This window comes from Cynocephalus volans, chromosome 7, assembly GCF_027409185.1.
Source record: "Cynocephalus volans isolate mCynVol1 chromosome 7, mCynVol1.pri, whole genome shotgun sequence".
In the NCBI taxonomy this organism is placed as follows: Eukaryota; Metazoa; Chordata; class Mammalia; order Dermoptera; family Cynocephalidae; genus Cynocephalus; species Cynocephalus volans.
In genome coordinates this window covers 40,355,992-40,380,433 of record NC_084466.1, presented here as the reverse complement: position 1 = coordinate 40,380,433, position 24,442 = coordinate 40,355,992, and the positions used below count along the sequence as shown (strand labels likewise).

The window sequence follows — 24,442 nt, the reverse complement described above, 5'->3', positions numbered from 1 at the left end:
AGGAAACATCTGAGCACTTTGTACTTATAATTTACACTTATTGTAAGTTCGTTCTCAGTATATATTAAATTCCATGAGGTTGCTAAATTTCTTTAATACAATATCAAAAAATAAACACAAAACTCTACAACTAAACATTTAAAGTGTATTATAATAAATTTGCATGTATTTAGAAAGAAGATAAATGCTGATATATGTATATTTCATGCCCACTGTGAAATTCTGCCCTGGGTCATGATAACATAGGCCACAATTTCCATTAAAATTAATAGCTGTGGCTGTGGTTACTGTCAGTATTGCCTTATTTTCCCATCACTAGCAATTGCGACATGAATAAAATTAACTTATGTCACCATGTAGATCATTATATCCTGAATTAAGGTTAGATTTCCAGAAGCTTTATGAATTTAAGGAACTCATCTAGGCTTATGTCAAAACCAATTTATAATAAAATCTTTATTTTCCTACCATAAGGACTCTATACTACTCTTTAAAGGCTAATTCATAGTTACATTCAGACCATACCAAATTGTTCAACCACAATGCTTGTTTTATCTTAAAATCCCAAAGCCTCTACCTTCATTCAAACTAGACAGACATAAGTTTCATTTCTTCTTAGGAAAACTACTTGCATAGCTACAAGAATATTAACTTGTAAGTCTTGGATAAGGAATCTTTCCTATTATCCCATCAGGTTTTAGATAGCATCATGGTGCCTGTATGAGGAGTTCACAACTTTATCAGGCATCTTTAATAGGCCCAGTTCTTTACTAGTTCAAAGCTCAGATGAAAATTCTCTAAATGTTTCAGTTCTAAATGGCCACTTGATGAGTCTATTACCAAGTGCCTTATGTATTGAGAAATCGTGATGCTCCTAAAGCTTGAAATACAGTGTAAGACTAGGATTATTTTGATATAACACACACTTTGTTGTGATAATTCAGAACACTATTACCTGAGCATTTTGTCTTTAGTTACCAAGTCTATAGAATAAATGTAATTTCCACTTTCCCTTCACCAAAATAAGAATGCATTATACTGTCCAAATGATTGCAAAGAATATCTATGCATCAGAGGGAAAAGCTTACAACAAGAGTAAATTATTGCTGCTTTTTTGTTTATGACTCTATTCAATGTAGTTTGATTACTTGAAAGGACTGGTTTCCAACATATTGCCATATGAAACAATATCATGAAAAATACATGTCTCTTAATGCAAGCGTTGAATTGACAGTTTGTCATAGGTAAAATCTGCAGAATCAACAAAGATGCAAAATAAATAAGTCAAAATTTGAATTATCTAACATACCACTATGTATTTTTCTTATTCTCTATTCTAATTTCATGTACATAATCCAACACTGTAAATTTTTTGGTCCCAGTTTTATTGCACTCACTTTCATAGACAAAATTCAATGCTGAGTAATATGTCCCTTCCAACTGCAATCAAAAAAGCCACATAATGTTTTCTCCACTTTTTAAAATATTAGGTCATATATTACATTTGTAAGGATAGTGTAAAATGTTACAAAATGTATTAACTCATACCTACTTGAACATACTTCGCTTCTCAGTGTTGCATTTGCTGCTCATTATTAGCCTCTGTTTTTGACTGGAAGGTTGTGGTGGGGAGTGACTTGACTCTCTTGCCGTCTCAGAATAATGACAACACAGTAGTTGTCCCTTATTCATGGGGGAGATAAGTTCCAAGACCCCCAATGGATACCTTAAACCAGGATAGTACTGAATCCTATATATAGAAGTACTGTTTTTTTCCCCTATATATACATACATATGATAAATTTTAACTTACAAATTAGACACAGTAAAAGATTAACAATAACTAATAATAAAATAGAATAATTATAACAATATAGTTTAATAAAAGTTTGTGATTGAGGTCTCTCTCTGTCTCTCAAAATACCTTATTGTACTGTCCTCACCTGTTTTCATGGTTGACAGTGGGTAACTGAAATCACAAAACTGCAGATAAGACTGTATCAAGATTATGCAAATAGATTCCGTCTTTTCAGTATAAGGGACCTTGGCAGCTTGAATGGTGTCCACAGTTGTGTCTCTTGTTTGGATCTCACATTCAAACTCCAGCTCCAAATCCACCCAGGAACTTAGTCTATGTCTGTCTGTCTGTCTGTCTGTCTCTCTCTCTCTCTCTCTCTCTCTCAATTTCTCTCTTTCTATTATTGTAACATAGTTGATTGTACATGTCTGTGGGGTACAGAGTTGAATATCATTACCTATGTGCAATATGTGATCCTCAAATCAGGATAATTAGTATATTCAACATTATACAATGTAATTGTTTTTCGTGGTATCTAAATGGCCTGTTGTCTCATCAGTCCCCTGTCAGTAAGCCAAACTCCATCATTCACTCTAGCCTGGATCTCTTTCCCATTTTACCAGTTTCAAATTACCAACCACTCTATTTCTTTTTCATTTTCTAAGTCCTGCAATTTGGTTTACCCCTTGTGTATATCTCAAATGCGCCTTCCCACTCTATTTCTTGTACAACACCAAAACTTGAGTCCTCATTACCTCATTTCTGAATTAATCACATTCTTTGTTTCTTTATTCTCAATCTACATGAATACTTCCTATGTACAGTATACACTATTTAGGATATAGTATATTGATTTCAGATTTTAAAAAAAATAGGGGAGACCAGGTTTTTATTTTAATAAATATTATTTAGGAATCTGTCTAATGTTATTCAGAAGCAACCATCATTTTTATTTCTTTTTTGTTTGCAAATATTGTGCAAAATATGTTGCTAAAATAGCCTCTCAGCAGATCTCAATTTACATATCTTAACTTAAATGAATATTCACCAATCATCCAATCTGGATAAATTGCTTTGTTTGTGCTTTGAAAGCACTTTGTTTACATTTCAGAAGCACTGGTTACTTTATTAAAAGAGAATGATAGATCTCTTAAATCTTTCAGGAAAAAACATCAAAAGTTTTAAATTTCAGATTTTTGTGGGGGCAGCTTGCCTGTAAGGGGATCAGAACCCTGACCTTGGTGTTATAACATGGTGTTCTAACCAATTGAGTTAACTGGCCAGCCCCACTAAAGAACTTCTTTCCTAACTTTCAGATTTTATCTATTAAATTAATTTTAGGCCTATGGATGCATGCTCCCAATTGTGTGCAAATAAGTTCTTATAACCAACAAAACTAAAAATGCGTTCTACTGGAAAAATTTCAAAATATTTCTACCTAAAGTGTTTTATACAGTATATCAGCTTTTAAATATAGAGACATAAATATACATGATTTAGTCATATTGTAATTTGTTAAAATTGTTCCTGTTCCATATAATAAAATCTAATACTTAAACATTTATGCTTTTATATAAATAAAACTTGACTTACAGTTCCTACCACTCCTGAACAACACTTTGACATCAATAGCTGTATTAATAAGAATTAACTAAACCTGTGTTTTATTAGAATTATTAATGTTTTTTTATATCCCACTAGATTATGAGTTATTTAGAAAAGATATCACGTCTTTTGTATTTTTTCTGGTCCTGGCACTTAAGTGTATAATCATTTACTAACGTGAATTGGCTACAACAGATAGATTTACCAAGAATTACTTGCAAAAGTTTGCTGAAGTTCACCCATGAGATATTATTACCTTTAATCTAATAACAACGTTTTGTAGTGATATGCTTTTAGATTTCAATGCTAGTTTAATAAGTTAAACATGTTTAAAGCGAGCATTTAATGCAGGTCTTTTGGGTTCTTTAAAATACTAAATGTGAACTTTGAAAATTCAAAAGAATATATATTTTTAAAAAACAACTATGATATTCATTTTTCAATGAGAGCCATTTTTCAATTTTGTTCTCCCAAACTGTTCAAGAGATGATTTTCAGAGAAGTACATCAACAGCAGTCTGAAAGCCACACTGGAGGAGCATGTTCATCTCTGATTTTTCCATTCTACACTACAGTGAAGATTTTATACCAGTTGCAGTGGTTAGAAGGGTTTCAGGAAGAAAGACCACATAAAAAATATTTAAGTGAAGGAAATGAGAACAGCAACTCTGAAGTTTCATTATGACTTAAATTCATGATTCTGGAACTTCCAGAACTTTCCTTTGTGAGATATATTGTATTTTATATTTATTACTTAACCATATGAAAATGTAGACCTCCAAACAGTGGTATACAGAGGGAGAAAAGAAAATCTCAGAAAAAAAACAATAAAAATTAAACACACACACAAAAAAAACCCAGAAAAAAAAGCCTAGTTTTAAATATTTACATCTGTCACACTATTAACCCATTTTATCCAGAAATCATAAATGCTGTCAGTAATGGAAAGCAATATTCAGTATTTTCAAGTCTCTTAGAAATCCAATCATTGGTCACCTTAAATATTGCTGAAATTGCATGCATACTTGTTCCCTAATATTTCCTGTTAAAGCTGTGCAAGTGTTAAAATATAAAAGCTCATAGCTTTTATGACATAACATTTCACTATTGTTGACTATAAATTTTTAACATTAAGAAAATAATTGAAAATGCTTTTGCATTTCCTTTGTTTTGTAAAAATAACACGCAAAGAAGCCTACTGAGTCTTAAGAATTCACAGCCTTTCAGTGTGAATTGTTGACTCTAAATAAATGTCTATGTTCTAATTCTCTCACAAAGTAACAGAAGCACATTAAAATACTATTCAAAACAGTGCAACTAAGAACTGAATTTGAGATCCAAGTGGGCAATTACTCACCAAACTAAATATTTACACAATTATTTGGAAAATCAATTTTATGTGGCTTAACAGAAACAAAAACCAAAAATGAAACAAGTACAAAAACATGATAAAAAATGCACCGAATTTTTCTGTGTTGATTTATAATCACTCCAGCAATAATCTTTATAACATTTTCACCATATAGATAAATATCAGTATTTTTGGAATTAGTCAATTGAGACTCATGAGGCCGAGGTGAAATTATAAGATGAGAGAAGGTAGAGAAACACTATTCCCAATGTTTGATCAAAATGGGGTTTGCTCTACTGTTTAACAGGACCTTTCATATTCTTAAGGGTCAATGCTAGATGGATGGTCTGTCGAGGTTGATGACCAGTACAATGACCTTGATTCGGACTTGACAAGGGTGTCTTTTTGAGTGCCAGTGAGAACATTTCTGTCCAGTTTGAAGCCAAATCAGTTCAATGGGGCCACCTGCCTTCATTTGCTATATTAGTAGATGTAAAAAGGTAGAATAAGTAACTGGTTGAATTTTGCCTGTATTTTAAAATCTTGTTGTAAGACTACAATAAAATATATACAAATAATGGAAAAATATGAAGAAAAAGTTTATTTCAGTCACATCCTGACTCTGCTGCAGGTAACCCTTAGAAAGTAAGTTAAAATATGTTACACACCTCAATTGTCCTATCCAGGAAAGATATGAAGAATTATAAGAAATTTATTCCAAAAGATAGACTATAAATATACACGTCCCATTCCATTAACATTTTTTCTTTTTATCTATCACATTTACTTCACTCTTTTCTTTCATTGAGACTTTGACACATTAACCAGGAATGGTCCTGGATTCTTAGAAAAAAACAAGCCTATTAGCTATATTGTAAAATTAACCTTTAAATTAGAGTATCTTCTGCAATTTCTTAAATTGTTCTTCATTCTAATAATTTAAGAATAATATGTCCTTGGCTATATTCATAGCATTTAAGTGACTTAACACAATGAGATTAATCTGAATTGCATAAATTTAAAGAAAGATGTGGGCAGGTGGGCCTCAAAACATCTCAAAAGTATGGCTGAATTCAAAGCAGTTGGGGGAAGTCATTGCATTCATTCAGAAAAGCTTTGCCCTTTATTATCACTAAACTGCTATTTTCAGTTTGGTTTATGTGTTGACATAGCATGCTATATTATTAGTTGCTTTTGATTCAAATGTCTCTTATCTGTCTTACTAATATCAGAGAACATAAATAAACCTGAATCTTATTCAGGCTTACACAGTGATATAAAAAATCTGTAATTTTACATAACATTGTGCATTTCTGAATTCCTTTAGAAAACAAATATGGCGCTACTGGTCTTATGGTCCCAATTGGGCAACGGTTGGCTGGAACCCAGTTCCATCTATTGGGTTTAAAAGAGAAATGTTCTTTCCACTCCTGTTGTCTTACATCTAAGCTTTTCTCATTTGTGAAATTTCTCTATATTTCCAACCCTTTAACTAGGGATAAAGCCTGGATTGTGAAATTTCATCTAACTTTGCTGGAGAAATTTATTAAAACCAGTCAAAAGACCATGACAACTTGGAACAAGATAGACCTAATACTATATTAACCAGTACTGATATAAGCCATTAAAAAAAAGACATTGAAATTATTAATACAAGTAAATATCATTTTATCATGGGAATCAAATAGGTTCTTAATTCTGTTAAGACGACTTCATAAGACTTTATAAAGAAAATGTAAAACTACGGTATGGAATCAAAGTTAAACACAGCACACCTGAATATGTATAGGAATAATTTATGGTTTAAAATCTCCCCATCCAGCAGTCTTTCTCCCAGAAAGAAATAAATAAAGTATGAGAGTCAGATTCAATAATTTGTAGCCATCATTCATCGTTTTATAGGTGTAATTAGTAAGCTGAAGTGGAACTATATTTGGAGATTTACTATCTCTGGAGTGTGATTATATATGAATTAGAAGAGTCTGCAGTTACTCCACACTGTATGAAAATACAAATCATGTTAAGAGAAATTTGCCAAAATATAGTAAAAAAAATTAAGAAGCTCTAACACATCTTGACTGTGAGTCAAAAATAACTAGTTTATCTTATATTTAACTTTGAAAGAGATAAATAATTGTACATAATATGTGACTGCAACTAAATGTCCTTCAGCTATGTTGTTTAAATGGACATAAATATTGAAATTCACACTATGTCATTAATTTTTTAAATTCTCTGGAAAATCTGGTGAACATAATTTTCATTGTTAACTTAAATCATGCTTAAATAAAAAAAGTATGTGATGTGTCACATACAGAAAAAAACAAATAAACAAAGCAAACAAAAAAAAATTGGCTTAGGAGAATTTTTTTTAATCCAATGTATGTTTCATTTTTACCAAAAATTAATTCTACTGCAAGTACTATTAAATTAAATTTGTACGTAATTGTAAAAATAGCAAATTCTTTTCAGCACTTGGCCTCTACCAGTCACCATTCTAATTTTTTTACATATTTTAATTTACTTAATCCTAATAACAACTCTAAGAGGTGGACATTATTATTTTTAACTGTGTTATACAGATTAGGAACTCCCAAAAATCGCAATTGTAATTTACACACTCGGTATTACACAAATAACAAACAGCAGCTTGGGAATTTGAACTCAGGAATTCTGGATCCAGAATTCATGTATATGTGTATACACAGACCATGCACGCATTATATGTGTGTATATCTATACTCACAGAAAAAAGTAGTTATCTTTGCCATTTTGACACAATAAAAATATCAGTAATACAACAGGTCTTGGCAGTTAAAGTGAGTTATCAAGGTCACAGCATTAATGAATGGTAGTTTTGATACTAGACTATCACTTTCAGTCCAGCATTGCTTTACTCACACTAATTGTTATTAATGTTAATTTTAATGATTTTGAAATCAGTTATTTAAATAAATTATCAATATTTATACTAGAGAAAATCCATATTGGCATTTATTTTGTAACTGCTTTATTTAACTATCCCCATAAGCCAGTAGATTTGTGTTTCTTTATTCTAGAGAGAACTAAACACTTTATTTTAGAGAAAACTTCTTGAGAAATGCAAACTGAGAGTGTTTTCAGGGCCAGAAAATAAACTTTGCCTAATGAAATTGCCTTTTCACTAAAGATGAATCCTAAAAGAAACCTAAAGTCAATTTAACTAATTTCATCACATTACCAAACTTTACGTGGAAAGAACTATATATTTGCATTTTGAATCTTAATCCTTATAAATTTATGCCACCCTCATGATCTAGATTGACATTTAGCCACTCATAGCCTCTTCATAAATTATCGTGAGATAAAAAGATCACTGTCATGTAGTAAGTAAGGCACATGGAGACAAAGGAACTCAGAGGTCCTGAGTTCACTGATGGAGTGGAAGCAATTTACATCTACACGTCTCTGTTTCCTCAGATATAAAATGGGCTTGCCATGAAGATCAACAAAATAATATATGTAAAAAAATATGTAATGTATGTACAAAACTTAAATTGTTTTAGAAATGTTAGTTGGTATTCTTTGTAATATCCTGAAATACTGCTGCATCAGAAAGAATGAATCCCATTAACATATCAACAATTTCCCTTCTCTTATGTCTTTTTAACTTCAGGCTCTCTCCTCCCATTCTTCCTCAGTTCCTTGAATATGTACTACTTGGCAGTTGATGAGATTTTGGATTTCATCCCTTCCAAGGCACGTCTCTTGGTTTTCACTATGATCTCTTAGCTTGTGAGAAGAAAAACCCCTGCTGCAATTCTCTAGCACACAGATTTAGGATAAAGTTTGAACTCTGTAGCTTCTGCCAGGAAACATTGTGAGTCAATTTAGCAGTTGTTAATAATAACAAATGGATTTTTATAGATTAGATTCTTTGAACCAACTAAAATATTTTCAACCAATAAGCCATTCCCCACACAATTAAACATTCTGATTTTTCTCATTCATACTCTCTAGTTGTCCAGTATTTCAGCCATAAAAATATCATTGCCATTAAAAAAAATGATCAAGCTCTCTAAATCTTATTTTAAAACTAAATAGCTATATTCATTTACCAAATGCTTTGCCACTTTGAGAAAGTGAAACTGAACTTTCTTTTTTTTTTAAGTGTTGCTGTTGTTAAAATGATTCTGAATGCTAAATAATCTGTTTGTTTTTCAACTGTTGTAAGTCTAAAGAGATTTTTTGAATACTTCAATTATAAAAACATTTAAAACATACAAACTTGTGCAATTTTTATTTTAATGAAGATGAGAAGTTCATTAAAGAAGATAAATATTTCATTAGATCTTAAATAAAACAAAGAGATTTTTTGGCTTCTATCAGCACAAAATTCCTTTGAAAGATTAATTAATACATGCAAATTATGCAAATTAGACCCATGCAAATATTTTATGAAGACAATTAAGGGAACCATTAATTACTGCTTTTTTTGCTTCAGTGAGATTCATTCATTTAATTTTAATTTCACTTTAACTGTTTTGATGTATAATCTTGCAGCTAAGAACTTTATCTTTCCTGGCGGGTCACTTAAACTTATAAATTTCATCAAGTGAGCACACAGAAATCTGTAAAGATATTCTCAAGACTATGCTTAGTATCAAGAGAAATTTCTGTCACAATGCACTCCCAGAAACAGGGAAACTGGAAGGGAATGTGAGCTCATTCTTGGACAAGGTTCAACTGCTGGAAAAGCAATTAATTTGCTTTGGCTGTGCTAATATAGGGGAATTAGAAAGTGTGACACAAGACAAATAGAAATAATTAGTTCTCCAAAATGATGTTCTCATTAATATGGTTCGAACAGTAGAAATAAAAAAAAAACATTATTGTGGCATTTCTGCATTCCGTCTCTAACCATAGGAGGTGGAATCATGCACCATAAGTATTTTTATATTTATAGTCTAAATGGTGATGTTTTATTTTTTTCTAAAGGAGAATTTATATCAAAGGGTGTTATATGTCTCAAATATATAAACATATACATGCTATCAAAACTGATAACATACTTTCTACAATCATGTATTTGTGTATCAATCTTTTATTATGCTCACACATATCCTGTATTTTAATGGTCACTTAAAAAATGGGGGTTCTTTTTCTGTAATTTACATATTTTCAGATTACTCATATGACTCTTGAAGTATAATAATATTTCGCAGAAAAATTTCTTAAAAATTACATTTATGTTCCTTCTGAATGAAGCCATTCTGTTTCTTAAAGTTTCTCTTAGATGGCCAGGGTACTCTTACTGTCTAGGGATGGATAAAAAAAGAAAAAGAAGGCTTCATGGATATGAATCACTAGAGTCAGTTCTAATCTGTATTGTTAAAAGGTAACCTTCTTCAGCTTTGGTAGACATCATACATATTTTCTATGGTTACGATCTTTAATGAGCAAGTTGATTGGATATGATGACCATCAATTTTTTCCTTGATAATAAAGGTAAAAAAACTCAAGGCAAAAACTTATTACATATAAATTTTCCTTAAATCTGAAGATGGTATTATACTATTTAAAAAATGAGAAAGTAGTGTATTGACCATAATGGAAAAACAACTTCCTAAATTGTTTGGTATTCATAATAATATCACCAATCAAAATATACCTAAAATTCAAATGACAGAGGTTCTCTGACGCTTCTCTCAGTCCTGCAGCCAGCCATTGTTACTACAGTACCACGAAAAGATGTAAATGTAAATGGACAATTATTACCATTGGTATCTGCTGAGCTTTTTACTTAAAAAAAAAATCTTAAATTGTCTTTCTTACAAAGGTAACCTCATTTCATTCATCCTTAAATTTCCAAATTTTCCAAGTTTCTTTTGAATATTTACAACGTCCACATACATATGTTACATCTTCTAAATTAGGTTCATCTGTGAATTTCATTGATACACTCTGTTTAACCACTCTTCCATATCACTAATTATGATGTTAAATCAAAATGGATATTGCATTGATCTTTGGGGTCCCCTGCTAATATCTTCCTCAATTTCCATTTATCACTATTCTTCGATAATAGGTCTTTAGATGGTATTCAAGCCAAACCACAACCATAATGTAATTCTGAAAGAGAGCTTCAGCATTTGAAGTTTAAGCATATCCGTTACATTCAAAACAAGGTTTACTTTCTTAAAATATATTTTGAAAAGAATAAAAGTGTTTACACTGAAATTGTGAGAAAATGTTCTAAAACTTTATAAAATATAAAAATTCATGAGTATCTCTGAAACTTTCCATTTAATATTAATAACTGTTTGTCTAGCTAAATGAGTAGTTAACAGTGACCTGTGATAACCATAGAACAATAGCCTATTTATTGGTTACTGCTTACAATCAATATCACCTTTTGTTCACCTTAATCAATGCTGTCTTAAATTGATTAATGGCGTTGAAATGTTGCCAAACACCAGAGACCAGTTCTAAGGGACTAGACACAAATTTATTATTGTTTTGTTTTGCTCGTACTAACATAATTCTAATATTTATATTTTAAGAGCAAAAAAACTAGTTCAAGGTAATCCCTATGGTGATTACTTATTTCTAAGTAATTACGCAATAGTCAATATGCAGTGCTGGCAGCCCAGAAACCAGTTCTAAGTCCTGTTTTGTTTGTTTGATTTCATTTTAAGAAAGCCACCCCTTTTCCTCCCCTTTTTAATCTAAATAAAGACATTATTATATTATATATGGAAAACTTGGTTCAGGTAACTTTAAAAAGTTCTTGTAAATCTCCATAAACACTTTATTATGGGACTAATTCAACACTTTATTATAATTAAAGACCATTTTTCAAAAAAAGGAAAAGTAAATTATATATTAGAATAATAATAGCTTCAGTGTTTACCAGTTGCCAGGCTCCATAGTAAATGTGTTAACTTATAATAATAAAATTTAATATTAACAGCTAAAATTTAACTATGTACATACTATTGTCCAGCATATCCTAAGTATTTTATTTAATCCTCACAACAACCTCTGAGGTCAAGCAATTGCTAAAGGAAAAAAAAAAAATAGTAGTGAGGCAGATATTTGAGTCTTGACCAGACTCCTAACATTTCTTAACTACAAGGTTCTGTAGAGGTGCCTGAAGAACCCCCACTCCCACACTAAACATAAAGGTATGTGTTGAAGTAATAGAAATAGAAATCTGCATAAAACAATTATATGACAATCAAATTTGAGTGACACTTTCATAAATATCTTAAAAGAGGTAAGTTTAAGTAAAGGTCAATTCAGGATTGTTAAAGGATGAAAATCTTGGAATACCATTAGCAATTTCTATTCAAACACGTACTTCAAAAGAGGTAAAGAGGCTCTCCAAGTGTCATATACTAAATCAAAATTGGATTTGTTTCTGACATTTTAAATTTATTACAAGTTCATTACATGCTAAGTTGTAGGATTGTAGATAAATCTTTATCTAAATATGATTAATTTCTTATTTTTTATTGCCACTTTATTTTCTTTGCTTAGAGTGAGGTTTTCCCCAGTGTGTCTGGAAATGTCTAAAAACACACGCATAATGGCCAATAAAAAAAGAAAAAAGCAGGAAAGGAAACATTTTTCCAATTGTATATCATTTCCAATTAGTAGACTGTTTTGGACTTTTTAAGTCATTAACAGGCAGTGTGCTAACTATCCAAAATGAGTGATGTGGCTGCACATGATTATCTTATAAGAGAGACAACAGGCATCTCATAATTTTATCTTGTATGAGGCAGCAAGACATGATGGAAAGACCAAGGACTGTGAGGTCGTAAATCTGGATTCAAATGCGAGCAACCTCACTAACTAGTGCTGGGACTGTAAGAAAGTTAATAAGCCAATCTGAGCTTAGGTTATCACACCTTTAAATAAGAGTAATAGAAAAGCTCAATAATATCAGCTCCCAATCCACCTCACTATTTTAGTAAGTAACTGTCTCCCCTTACTATGTAATATCCCTAAAAAAAAACGAAAGAAAACTGTATTACTAGGAATTCACTGAGTGCTAGAACATTTGATTCAACAAAAAAGCTTGACCAAAGACATAAAATTTCCTTCATAAGAAAGATGAAGCATGGATGCTTTGGAACTATAAGTTACTAAACAGATAATAACAATAATAATATATTTTATAGAAGGAAGGGTGGGCATGATTTAACAACCCTAATCTAAAAGCAATCAGGAAGAGATCAAAGCAGTGTGGAAAGCAGCTAACTCCATTATAGTCCCAACTCCAATAAACTCTTCTTGTGACCTTTAATAAGTCATGTACTCTCACTATGCCTCAACCTCCTTTCATGCACAATAAGGAAACTTAGTTTGTCTTAAAGTCCTTTTCCAATGCTAAGGCACCAGCGTCATAAAAGTGTGCTTGGCATATCATCAGTGTTGAATAAATATTTGTTGAATAAATGAATAATTTTAAAATTCAGCATGTATCTTCAAATATCTAGGCAGTAGAAAGAAGATATTTTTAAATTGGGGAAAAAAAAGATTGTTAATGTGAAGGCAAGTCTTTTATGTCTTTTTATTGGAAGACTATTTGGTTTTCTATGATCTAAGATCAGTCGAAAAAAAGAATACAAAGCCAAGCATTTTTGATTATGGTCATTGGAGGTAAATAAAAGAGATGTACTTTCAAGCGAAATCAAGATTTTGCAAGCAAAACTTACAGATATTCTAAGATGTCAGAGTAACTGTGGTTCACATTCCCATTGATTTTAACATTTTATTTGTTAAGGGAGTTTTTGCTTAAAAAGCAAAAGCAAAAAGCTACAATTTCGAAAGTGAATTTTCAAGACATTTTGGAAATTATATGCTATGACCTGATTAGGAATTGTGAGCTGATTTATCTTACCAAGTAAAGTATGTAAATTATTTAGGGCTTATTTCCTCAGAATATTTTCTAAACTGCTTTCTGTTGTTTTCTTCCCTGCTTTTTTAGGTTTATGGAAATGATGATACAAAATATCAAGAAGGCAATATTTGGTCTAAGCTGAGGTGCTTATTTGGGAGTAACTACTTGGTACTCAAATAATATTCAAATGCCCAACCTCTAGATTACTAATTCTTTTTTATAAAACAGAGATGGAACAACATTATCCATGATTCTCCATGTTATAGTTTACATTTATATATTGGTCACCTAAACAATACCATTTGCAATTATAACAAACCAGAAAAGAAGCATGAGGTTAATGTGTACTAAACAAAAGGAGAAAGTATTATTTAGGAAATGCGATCAATCCTCGCATGCTAAATTAAATTTTAATTTAAAATGTAAAATGGAAAGTAAGTTAATATTTAAAGAACATAAATCTAAGGTCAAATGCACAAGGAGGAAAATAACATTAAAAATGCATACATAGAATAAACACTGTTCATTTAGCTATCAGATATAAACATCAATTCTGTCAGAATTTGTAATTCTGACTTTCCTAGGCAGAATCATGTCAGCCTTTATTTCCTCCCATCAGTCTTATCAGCCACAGGCTGAGAAATGTCAGGACAATAGGATCTTCACATCACGAGATCTAACACGGGTCCTGATTCATCAATGGCTGATTCATTTCTTCAGGAACAACCGCTACATGCCGAAAACTGTGTCAAACAATAGGGGCACAGTAGTGAACAAAAGAGGGATGGCTCATTTCTGTCCCAGCTACCATGGAGAGAAGAAGACATTGAACACATTGAGATATCATCTCACCCCAGTTAGATTGGCTATTATCAAAAAGACTGAGAATAAAAAATACTGGTGAGGATATGAAGAATAGGGGAACCCTCCTACACTGTTGGTGGGACTGTAAATTAGCACAGACACTATGGAAAACACTATGGAGTTTTCTCAAACAACTACAGATAGATCTCCTGTACCATCCAGCCATCCCACTGCTGAGTATATACCCAAGGAATGGAAATCATCATGTCAAATGGAGACCTGCACTCCCATGTTTATCAAAGCTCTACTTACAGTAGCCAAAATATGGAACCAGCCTAAACGTCCACCAATGGATGACTGGGTAAGGAAAATGTGGTATATACATGGAATACTACTCAGCCATGAAAAAAAATGAAATTCTGCCATTCATAGCAACATGGATGAGTTTGGAGATAATTATGTTAGGCGAAATAAGCAAGGCACAGGAAGAGAAATACCACATGTCCTCACTCATAAGGGGAGCTAAGAAACAAAGAAAGAATGAAAGACCATAATAAAACACTGAAATTTCAGAAGGAGAGAACAGACCTATAGTTCCTAGTCATGGGAAAGGGTGAGGGGGAAAGGGTATAGGGAGGAATCAGATAAGGAACACAAAAAGTAACTATGATTTGTAATGATGAACATGCTAATATTGATTTGATCATCATATACTATACACAAATACTGACAAAAAAAAAGAACTACAAATACACAGCATGTTTCTGTGGAGGAATGAATGGTGTGGTAAGAACTCCTAAGAGACACAACTAGTCATGGGGGTCGGGGGGCGGTCAGGGAAGTGCTAACTAAGGGGAAGAGAAAGGAGTCTGGGAAGTGTCCCTAGAGGCTGTCACTTTTAAGCTAAGGCTTAAAGGGTGGTTAAGTAATGCCAAGAACAAGGAGAAATTGTCCCTGGTAGGTGGGGAAAGAAGCGAGACTTTCAAAAAAAGTTCCAGTATAACAGGAGCACAGAGATTGAGGGGGAGGAGTTGTGATTAGGAGTAGAGGGCGTGGAAGTGAGAGAGAGAACTGTAAATTAGCACAGCCACTATGAAAACACTATGTCAAGATGCATTCTTCCCTCATTACATATTAAAGAAAGTATGGGATTTGGATGGAAAAGGGTACCATAGGGAAGGAACGTTGGAGAAAGATGGGTTATTGGAGAAAGATGGGTTACTGCAGACAGGCAGGTTTGTGGAGAGGGCAGGATACTTTTGGTGTTGTGCACTGAACTTTGAGGTCCCTGTGAGACAGCAAAATAAAAAATTGAATGTTATGAGTATTATCTGGAACTCCTAACAGATGTCCCAATGGGTTGGAAAGATATCTTTATCAATTGTCAAAATATATAAGTTAAAGAAATCATTAAGCAGATGCCATTGCCTAAGGAGAGAAAATAAAATAAGACTTGGGCTTAACTAAATAAAGGCATCATTTTAGAGATATGTCTACATACAGTGCATGTATGTGCATTTATATGTGTACGGGCAGAAGGGGTTTTGGAGGATATTTACTGACTAGCCAAAAAACTGTTCAATGAGTGTTTATATGAACTCTGTCTACTATATATACACAAAATATCTTAGAAAAAGCTTCAAAGTAGGATCAACTTTCCAAATTCCAGCACAAATCATGACATATAAGTCTGCAAGATGTAAGGCACAGAGAGTTAATCGTCATACAATTCAGTTCCTGAAACAAGTTGTTGTTTTTAAAATTTTAGATGTTTATTCTAAATTCATAATATCACTTCCAAACTCATTAATTTTGATCAGTTATTATAAATATCAGCAATGACAAATTTATCCCTGTGTATTAAGAGCTGATTTATCTTATTTATCAAGAAACAAAGGCAAATTATTTAGGGTCTCTTTCCTCAGGAATATTTTCTAAATTGCTTTCTGATTTCCTCTTCCCTACCTCTTCAGTTTTATAGAAATGGTGATACAAATTGCCAAGGAGGCAATATTTAATCTAACCTGAGGTATTTGTTTGGGGGTAATTACTTTGCACTTGAGCAAGGTTTAAGTGTCCAGCTTCCAGGTGACTCCTGGACCAAGTGTGGCATTTATTTATTGTCAAATGTTAAAAATAAATACATGACAAACATAAAAAATTATGGGCTTATTTTGTCTTTCCCAAAAAGTTGAGTTAATTTTGGAATAGAAAGTAATTTCAGTTATTGTTAGATTGGGAGCAAGAAGGAATACAAAGAGTATTGTAACACCTGGGCTTGGGGATGCTGGGAGAGAAAAAGTGAAGGGAACAAGGGGCTATGTTGTGTCATTCTGTTCAGGCTCCCAAAATGCGTGACATATGCCAGTTCACAAATTAGTAATGAGTTCTAATCCTTTCTTCTTCGCCTTTCCCATTCTTGTACTTACAGAGAATATAATCAAATAATCTTTTTTTTTTATTTCTCTGTTCACAGCTAATTTTGTTCTGTTATTTTCTAAATGTATTAATTTAGTCTAAGATTAGAAAAAAACATTGAAAAGTTTAAGTGAGCTTATTTAAAGAGTAGCAAAAGATGACCTCTTTGCTCTGCTATTTTAAAAGTTTTTTAGAATGGTCCAACTGCTGGTGAAATATCTTTTTAGCAGCTAACAGCTAGAAACAAATTCATCTACAGTCGGTTTTTTTATTATATTTGGAGAAAAATCATATTATCTAATAAAATCATGCATATTACAAAAGTGTTTTATTTTAAAGTTACTGTGCATTCTGAACAATATCAATAACTGACAAGCTGAATAAGTAAGTGAATGAATGTAGTGAATAAAGATTTTGTATAAAATTAAAAGCAAAAAGAACCCTATAATTTATATTTGGCTTTAAATTACTATGTATAACTGTCTTACAAATGTTTTGTTTCCCTAATCATGAAGGTGTTTGGATGGGTTTACTGTGTTACTCAACTTATAGCATTCTGAATTTCAAAAGGAAGGCAATTAGTGATTAACACTTTCCTTCATAATAAGCAAATCACAACAACAGAAATTGAGAGTTGTCAATATTTCAACCTCATACAGTAAGACTTTGCCCATGTTAAACTATATATTTGAATATATGTAAGTTTTACAAATTCAAATAAAAACCACCATAGCCTTATTAATGACCACATGTTGCTCACAGAGAACTCATGGCATACATACTATGTCAACTATGAAAAAGTGTTTAATCATTGCTTAATCACTTCTTAATATTAATAATTAACCTCTCATTTATATGAAAGAATATATTGTTTATAATTTTTTTCTGAATTGAGTTCAGACCACCTTAAGGATTCTGTGTAAACCAGATAATTTACATATCACACCCACCTGGAGGCGCGTGTGCTTCCTTAGACCACATTATGTAAGTTAGTGCATCAGTAGTTCCCGCACACACAAATCGGGGCTGATATTTACATTGGCCTTATTGAGGTTATCTTTCCTGATTATGAGGACTGTCTGTTTGTTAATAGTAACTATGAAACTTGTACAAAATACAAGAGAATTCTTATGATTTTAATGATACACATGCACACAAACACTGTTACACACACTCACATACATATATATACTTGTGCTGAAATCTATAATGCTCTATAATTGAGATCTTCTCTACGTCTACAATTACATTAATCTTGCACGTCCAAGGAGATGTCTCATAATAGCATATGGTTCAAGCCTTAGGATTTAAAAGCTAATTATCATGGCCTCAGGTAAAATAAATGTAGGCCAAAAAGTATAACATTCTTTCCCCAAGAACGTTCCTTCAAGTTTCTGATTGTTACTTATTGCACATACAATACTTTACAAAAATATATTTCCCTTATAAACTAAGCCAAGAATGACACTTTTTGAGCTGATGAGAAAACAAAATTAATGTCACACAATATCCTAAAAATGACTGAGTTTAAAATGCAAAATAAAAGCAACTGGGAGGATTATGGCAGTTAATCATTTTAGGCTTCCCTTTGAAGAATCATCTTCATTTAAAATAGAGAACAAATGCTCTTTTTACTGTTCAGGATTCATGTTGTTAGAATTGTTTGTTGTCTAGAACTGGTGTTTGACTATAAATGCTACCTTCAGATTTTTTTCTTCCTAACAATGTGGTCTGGGCAACATACATATTTAGCTCTTCTGAGTATTTAATACAACTCCCGTTAGTATTCTATATATGATTTTGCTCAGTAGAACTGTGTTATTAAAACATATACAATGGCATACAAGGCATTTGGAAAATCCTCATAGGAACTAAAAAACCTATTTATCGTTCACATCCAACTAGTTCATTTCACATGTACCTTGCAGTAACTGTCACGAAAATGAGTAGTTAGATATTTTTAAATTTTGAGAATTACCTATTTGATTAACTCATGGTTTTATTTATGCAGTATAAAACTTATAAACCCTTCTTGAATTATATTGGGCTTCAAACATTCAATAAAATACATTTACTGTGTTCAAGATTAAATCATACATTGTTTAAAATTAATTATTCCTTTTTAATTGCATTGTATAAACAGAAATGACCTGTTAATTTAAAGAAAATCTATCAGCACAAAATAAATTCACTCATATAAACAAGCAAGATGAACTTGACCTTGTTTGAACTTGTTTTGATGTGGCCCAGATGGTAGGCTACATGCTTGAATAGCAGGCTAAAGCTGAGGAAAAACTCATATAGCAAGATCTAGATTTATAGCCTACTGCAAATTCCTACCTTGTATTGTCCTTTCAGCATCTGTTCTGCCGCCACTGCGGTCAGCTTCTATCTCTGGGGTCAGAGAGTCTAAAAGCACAGAAAGGTAAGAGTGACACATATTTCATTTGATTCTTACTGTCCTTTTTTTAAAAAAGAGCAACCTGTTACTTTGGTGCTGAATTAAAATTACATAAATCTTTGTCTTCTTTTAAAGGTTGAACAGAAACTACAACCATAAGGATTTCCAGAAGATTTGAATAGATAAATAAGTAATGCGACATTGTTCATAAAATAGGATGGGGGTTAGGAAGTTCTCAGATTTATATTTTATCATGTTTCAGTAGAGACAGATCTGGTTCAACAGAGAAGCAATGCTATGTCCCAGATCCTGGAGTTAAGTGAGAAAACAGTAGAAGCACCTATGAAATAAAGCGTTTCTCCCAAAACATCCTTCCCACCATGTTTTCAGCTACAAGCATAGCTGAATGAACCACAAGATGCAGAAATGTACAAAACCACAAACGCACGTCTACATTGTCCTTTGAGTATTAAAAATGAAAGTTAGTCATGCATAAATATACACCTTCTTACCATTTAAGACCCTGAGACTATCTGTCGAAGCTGCCTGTTTCAGTGTCTGCTCTGCTTGCTCGCGCCGTTTTGTCTCAAATTCAAGTGCTTCCTGCAATTTTCTCTTTGCCTTCTTCTCCTTCTTTAGCCTCTTTTGAACTATGGCTAGAAAAAAGTTTATGTATATTATTTTTTTCAAAAATTTTGCAATGTTGCTAATTAACAAATAAATTATGCGTTTTATATTATTCATTATTTTAGTGCTGGACTGAGTCTACCTACACACAGGAAGTTAAAAAAAAAAAAAAAGGAAAAGAAAAAAAATACTTTTACCTAAAATAATTCCCAGTAAAATGTCCAAGGAGGCCAATTTTTATTTTAGCCTTGAACTATTACAAGAATGCCTTTAATTGTCATATGTAGAGATAAATTTAATAGAAAACTAATTTTACTAAATATCTATACTCACTGATAAAGGAAGCCTGCTTAAATAAATTTTGTGGCTTAGTTCTCTGCCCTTGAATCAGAATAGTGCAGAGTAGTCTGAGTATTGCAAACCTTCATAAGCATGCCTTATAAGGTGTCAATTTAAGTAGCAAATGGGGCATTTCCCCTTCAAGCCCTTTGGAAAACAGCATTACATCAACCAGGTTTTTAATAATTCTTTCTTGAAATTTTAGAAAATTCAGTAAATATTTCCTGTATATGAGGGAAAAAAATACTCTTAATTATTACTAACATATACAAGCAGAAATGTTTTTTGGGTTTTTTTTGTTTTTTTTTTTTTTTGGATGAAGCTATCATAATTTTCTCAGAGAATAATTTCTTCATAGCAAATTTATAGCACTATATCATATTTTAAGAAAATCATTATACTTTGCCTCTGCAGGAATTTGGTGGTGTATAGAACCTCACTGCTCATAATAATGTGCTACTGATAAAAATAGCATGCTTTTTATATAAAAAGTAGATAACAGTGCAAAAAGTTGATTATGATACTTTTTTCTCCTACTGGAAATTTAAATATTTGTATATAGTATGTAATCAATAAATAATAACAAATAAATGTTCTTCATAAAATGTATATTAAGTATACTTTTGGCATGATAAATGTTTTAATTCTTACTATAAAGAGTAACTAATCAGCATATGGGAAGCATACATATGTTTTTATTTAAAATCATCTCTTTTGATGGTTGCTAAACATTGTGGATGTTAATGTGACAGAACCAGGATGAGAAAATTTTTCTGTTAGTCATGAAGAGCAATCGTTCCAAGTTGATTCTGATTTCTTACTACAGATTAAACAACAACAACACTTTTAACACAATACATTTAGTCAAAGTATCAAATAAGGTAATAATGGCTCAAGTAAGTATTTTAGTTTCAATTTCTAATTTCCATCTATTCTGTTTTTATCACTATTAATATTGTTAAGGTGACAGCCCATTAATATGTCAAGTTTATTGCTGTATCACATATTTTTTAAAAGCACTGTTTTTTTTTATCAAAATGTACGTTTGCTACAGTCTTATAAGAAAAATAATTAAAACTGATTTAAAATAAATACGAATTTCCTTTATTTAATAATGTGAAAATCATATGTTTACTTTAACAAAAATACTTGCTTACTATTTCCCTTTCCAAAAATGGTTGTTTATAAGTCTCTTTGAAAAGATACAGTAATTTCTGATAGATTTATTTAGACTATATGGTTCCCAGAAGCTCAATTAGCACATGGCTCTAAAAGCCCAGTACCCAGCACATTGACTGCTCACTCTGTCCTGCTACGTAAATTGGGATTGCTTTGTTCTCTCTTCAGGGTAACATATTGTTTCAATAGACACATTCATAATAGATAAGTATTGATAATTATTACCTTTACTGTTTAAAATTAATTAAATGGAAAGTTCATGGTGTGATCTGTGAATGTTTTGCCCTCTAGTGGTTAAAGGAATAAAACAGAATTTAAATCATCTCAACAGGTTTGAACCAATAACTTCCTCAAGTAACCAAAGGGTTCCTTTAGGAATTCAAGGGCTTGCCTTTAAGTCTTGTAAAAAAAAAAAAGACTTCCCTAGGTGAGAAATCAAGACATGGCTATCTCATGGAAGACTGGACTCTTTGACCAAATTTCCAAATTGACTAAGAGCACATTCATTATCAATGTTTATATTATTTTGATTATTTTAGTGCCTAAATCTGTGCGAAGTGCATTATTTAGAACTGTGCTATACACCGGGGGTGACAGCTTCCCAAACCAACCTCACCCCGGAAACCCACTACCTGTTGCTTCACAATAACTCATGAAACCACCTGGTAAGTCCTGCTAGTTTTAAAAGCAAAATAGAAAAAAATGATTTTTAAATGACCACGTCAAACATAAAAAGAGAATATGTGGAGCATTTATATTTATGTACTTATATGAGAGAAAAGGAGTTTCCAAGTTTTCTAGAATACTTAGGAGAATCTTATAGTTGAGACAAAGGGAGAGTTTGTTGTAAAGAAAATATTCTTCGAATTCATACATAAAATAAACATACAGATACGAATGACCTTCAAAATTATCCATAGATGTAGTGCATAGTGTGTGTAAAAAAAGCAATTCACAGATCAATATTATTATTATTATTACCCAATAAGAATTCATATCAGTTTCTATCCTACGTGCTTGACCTTGTTAGATGAAAATGAGGCATTCAGAAAGAAAATTATACCAACACTTAACTTTGGTCATTTGTTCAGATATTCATCAGTCTTCAATTTCAGTTGATAAATATCTCACTAAACCTGCTTCGCTCGAATAATCAGTATTTTCTATTTTATGACTTTAACTCTTAAGTTTTTCAAAGGGCCATTGAGAATGAACATAAAAATCTTCGCTGTGTCTGTCATCAGAGCTCATTCTTATCTTAAAGAATATGAATTCATTAAACTCTATAAGCAATGAAAATTATATGATATAACACATATATTTCAATTTCTTGAGGCAGGAATTGAAAAGAAAACATGTATTTTGGAGACTAAGAAATACAATGAGCCCAGGATTCAAATTCTGCTCTGAACTTTAGTTACAGGTAAATTAACAAAAAAGCTACAGTCTCAAAGTACATCACCAAACACAGTATTATCATGTCGAACATTTTACTTAAAGCATTAAACTTATTTGGAAGTTTAGAAATACCTCTATTCTTTTGTTCCATAGCCAACTGCTTCTCAAGTGTTTCCCTTAGTTCTCTTTCCCTTAAAAAATCCATCTTCAGCTCTGTTTTTTCCAGTTGGACCTGTTTTTCTTGAGCTCTGGCATTATCAATAGCAACTTTCAAGAGCCCCTGTACAAAGAAGGCATTCAGAATGGTAATATTTTGGTACAATGCATATTTCATTTAGTACTTAAAAGCATTCTAAAAGAGAAGAATCCATTTATCAAATTCTTTAGTTCTCGTTTTTAATTCACCCTGCACTCTCTAGGACAAATACTACATACAGCTAAAGTACAAAACTTCTAAATCTAATGAAAACATTTTAGAAAGACAAATATTTATGGTATGCAGGTTCAAATGCTTCTAATTAGAATATCCAGATCCAAAGCTAAATGAAGGCAGCACATAAGTGGGTCTAAAAAATTTTTTAAATGAGAAAAAAATTAGGCTGAAACTCTTCCACAAGTAATTATCTGACATGGTTCATGCAACCCCACATGATCACGGCAGCACTCACCTCTCTGTCAAAGCTCATCCTCCTACTCCCTGCCAAGATTACACAGTAGTCTTCTTTTGGTTCCTTAATGCACCAATCTGTTCCTGCCCCAGGGACATTACTCGTTCTGCTCTCCTCCTGAATGTCTTTCCTCCAGATCTTTGCATGGCTTATATACCCTCATTTCATTTCATCTTTGCTCAAAGTCACCATTCAAGAAAGGCCTTCTTTTATCAGCCTATGGAAGGGCCCTCCAAATGTATCTTGTTATTCCCTTCTGAAAATTCTTCATAGCATTTACCATTATGTAATCCTGTCCTATAATTATTTATTTACTGATTTATGTTGTTTCTCCTCTACTAAAATCTAACCTGTCTGAGGCAGGGACATTATCTCTCCATGTGCCCAGGGTGCAGAAAATGCCTAGCTTACAGTAGATTTTCAAAATGTATAGAAATTATAATACTGCTATATTTTTCTTGAGATATATGTCTAAAGGATTCAAAACTTAGTGGATTAGTAGTGCATTATTTTTTTAAGAAGTCATTCAAAATGGTTGTAATAAACAGAATAACTTTAAGGAAGTTATCTGACACCCTATGAATTCAAAAGAGAATGATGAAAACAAATTTTATTTATTCATACAACTGATTATGGATATATATACACACACACACATATAATTTGACTCATTGTATGCTTCTTTAAAATTCAGTGGTATTTTTGAGATTTTTGAAAATTAGCTTATGAGAATATCTTAAACATGTAGAAAGTATTATGTGTGTTTTCTCTCCTAAGATGCTCTAGACCAAAGTTTCATCAATTCAGCAATACAAAATGTCTTTTTGAAATAGAAGATATTTTGCCTTGGTTTGTAGGTAGCAGCAGCTAAGATTTTTCCACTGAAATGATAAATGAAATGGAAGTTGATGCCCCATGTTGATGTACCTGAGGATGGGACCCCCTTGCATGAGACACCATGAACA

At 32.0% G+C, this 24,442-nt stretch overlaps 1 protein-coding gene across 1 annotated transcript in view; it reads right to left on the bottom strand.

Annotated features, from left to right (window-relative positions):
- Positions 1-24,442, bottom strand: part of DACH1 (dachshund family transcription factor 1) — a 392,928-nt gene that overhangs the window by 12,480 nt on the left and 356,006 nt on the right. Inside the window, exons 9-11 of the mRNA XM_063102567.1 lie at positions 22,942-23,089; positions 19,779-19,922; positions 19,206-19,274 (exon numbers count right to left, since the gene is read on the bottom strand). Coding sequence (XP_062958637.1) covers positions 19,206-19,274; positions 19,779-19,922; positions 22,942-23,089 — 361 coding nt within the window. The remainder of the gene's footprint in view (positions 1-19,205; positions 19,275-19,778; positions 19,923-22,941; positions 23,090-24,442) is intronic.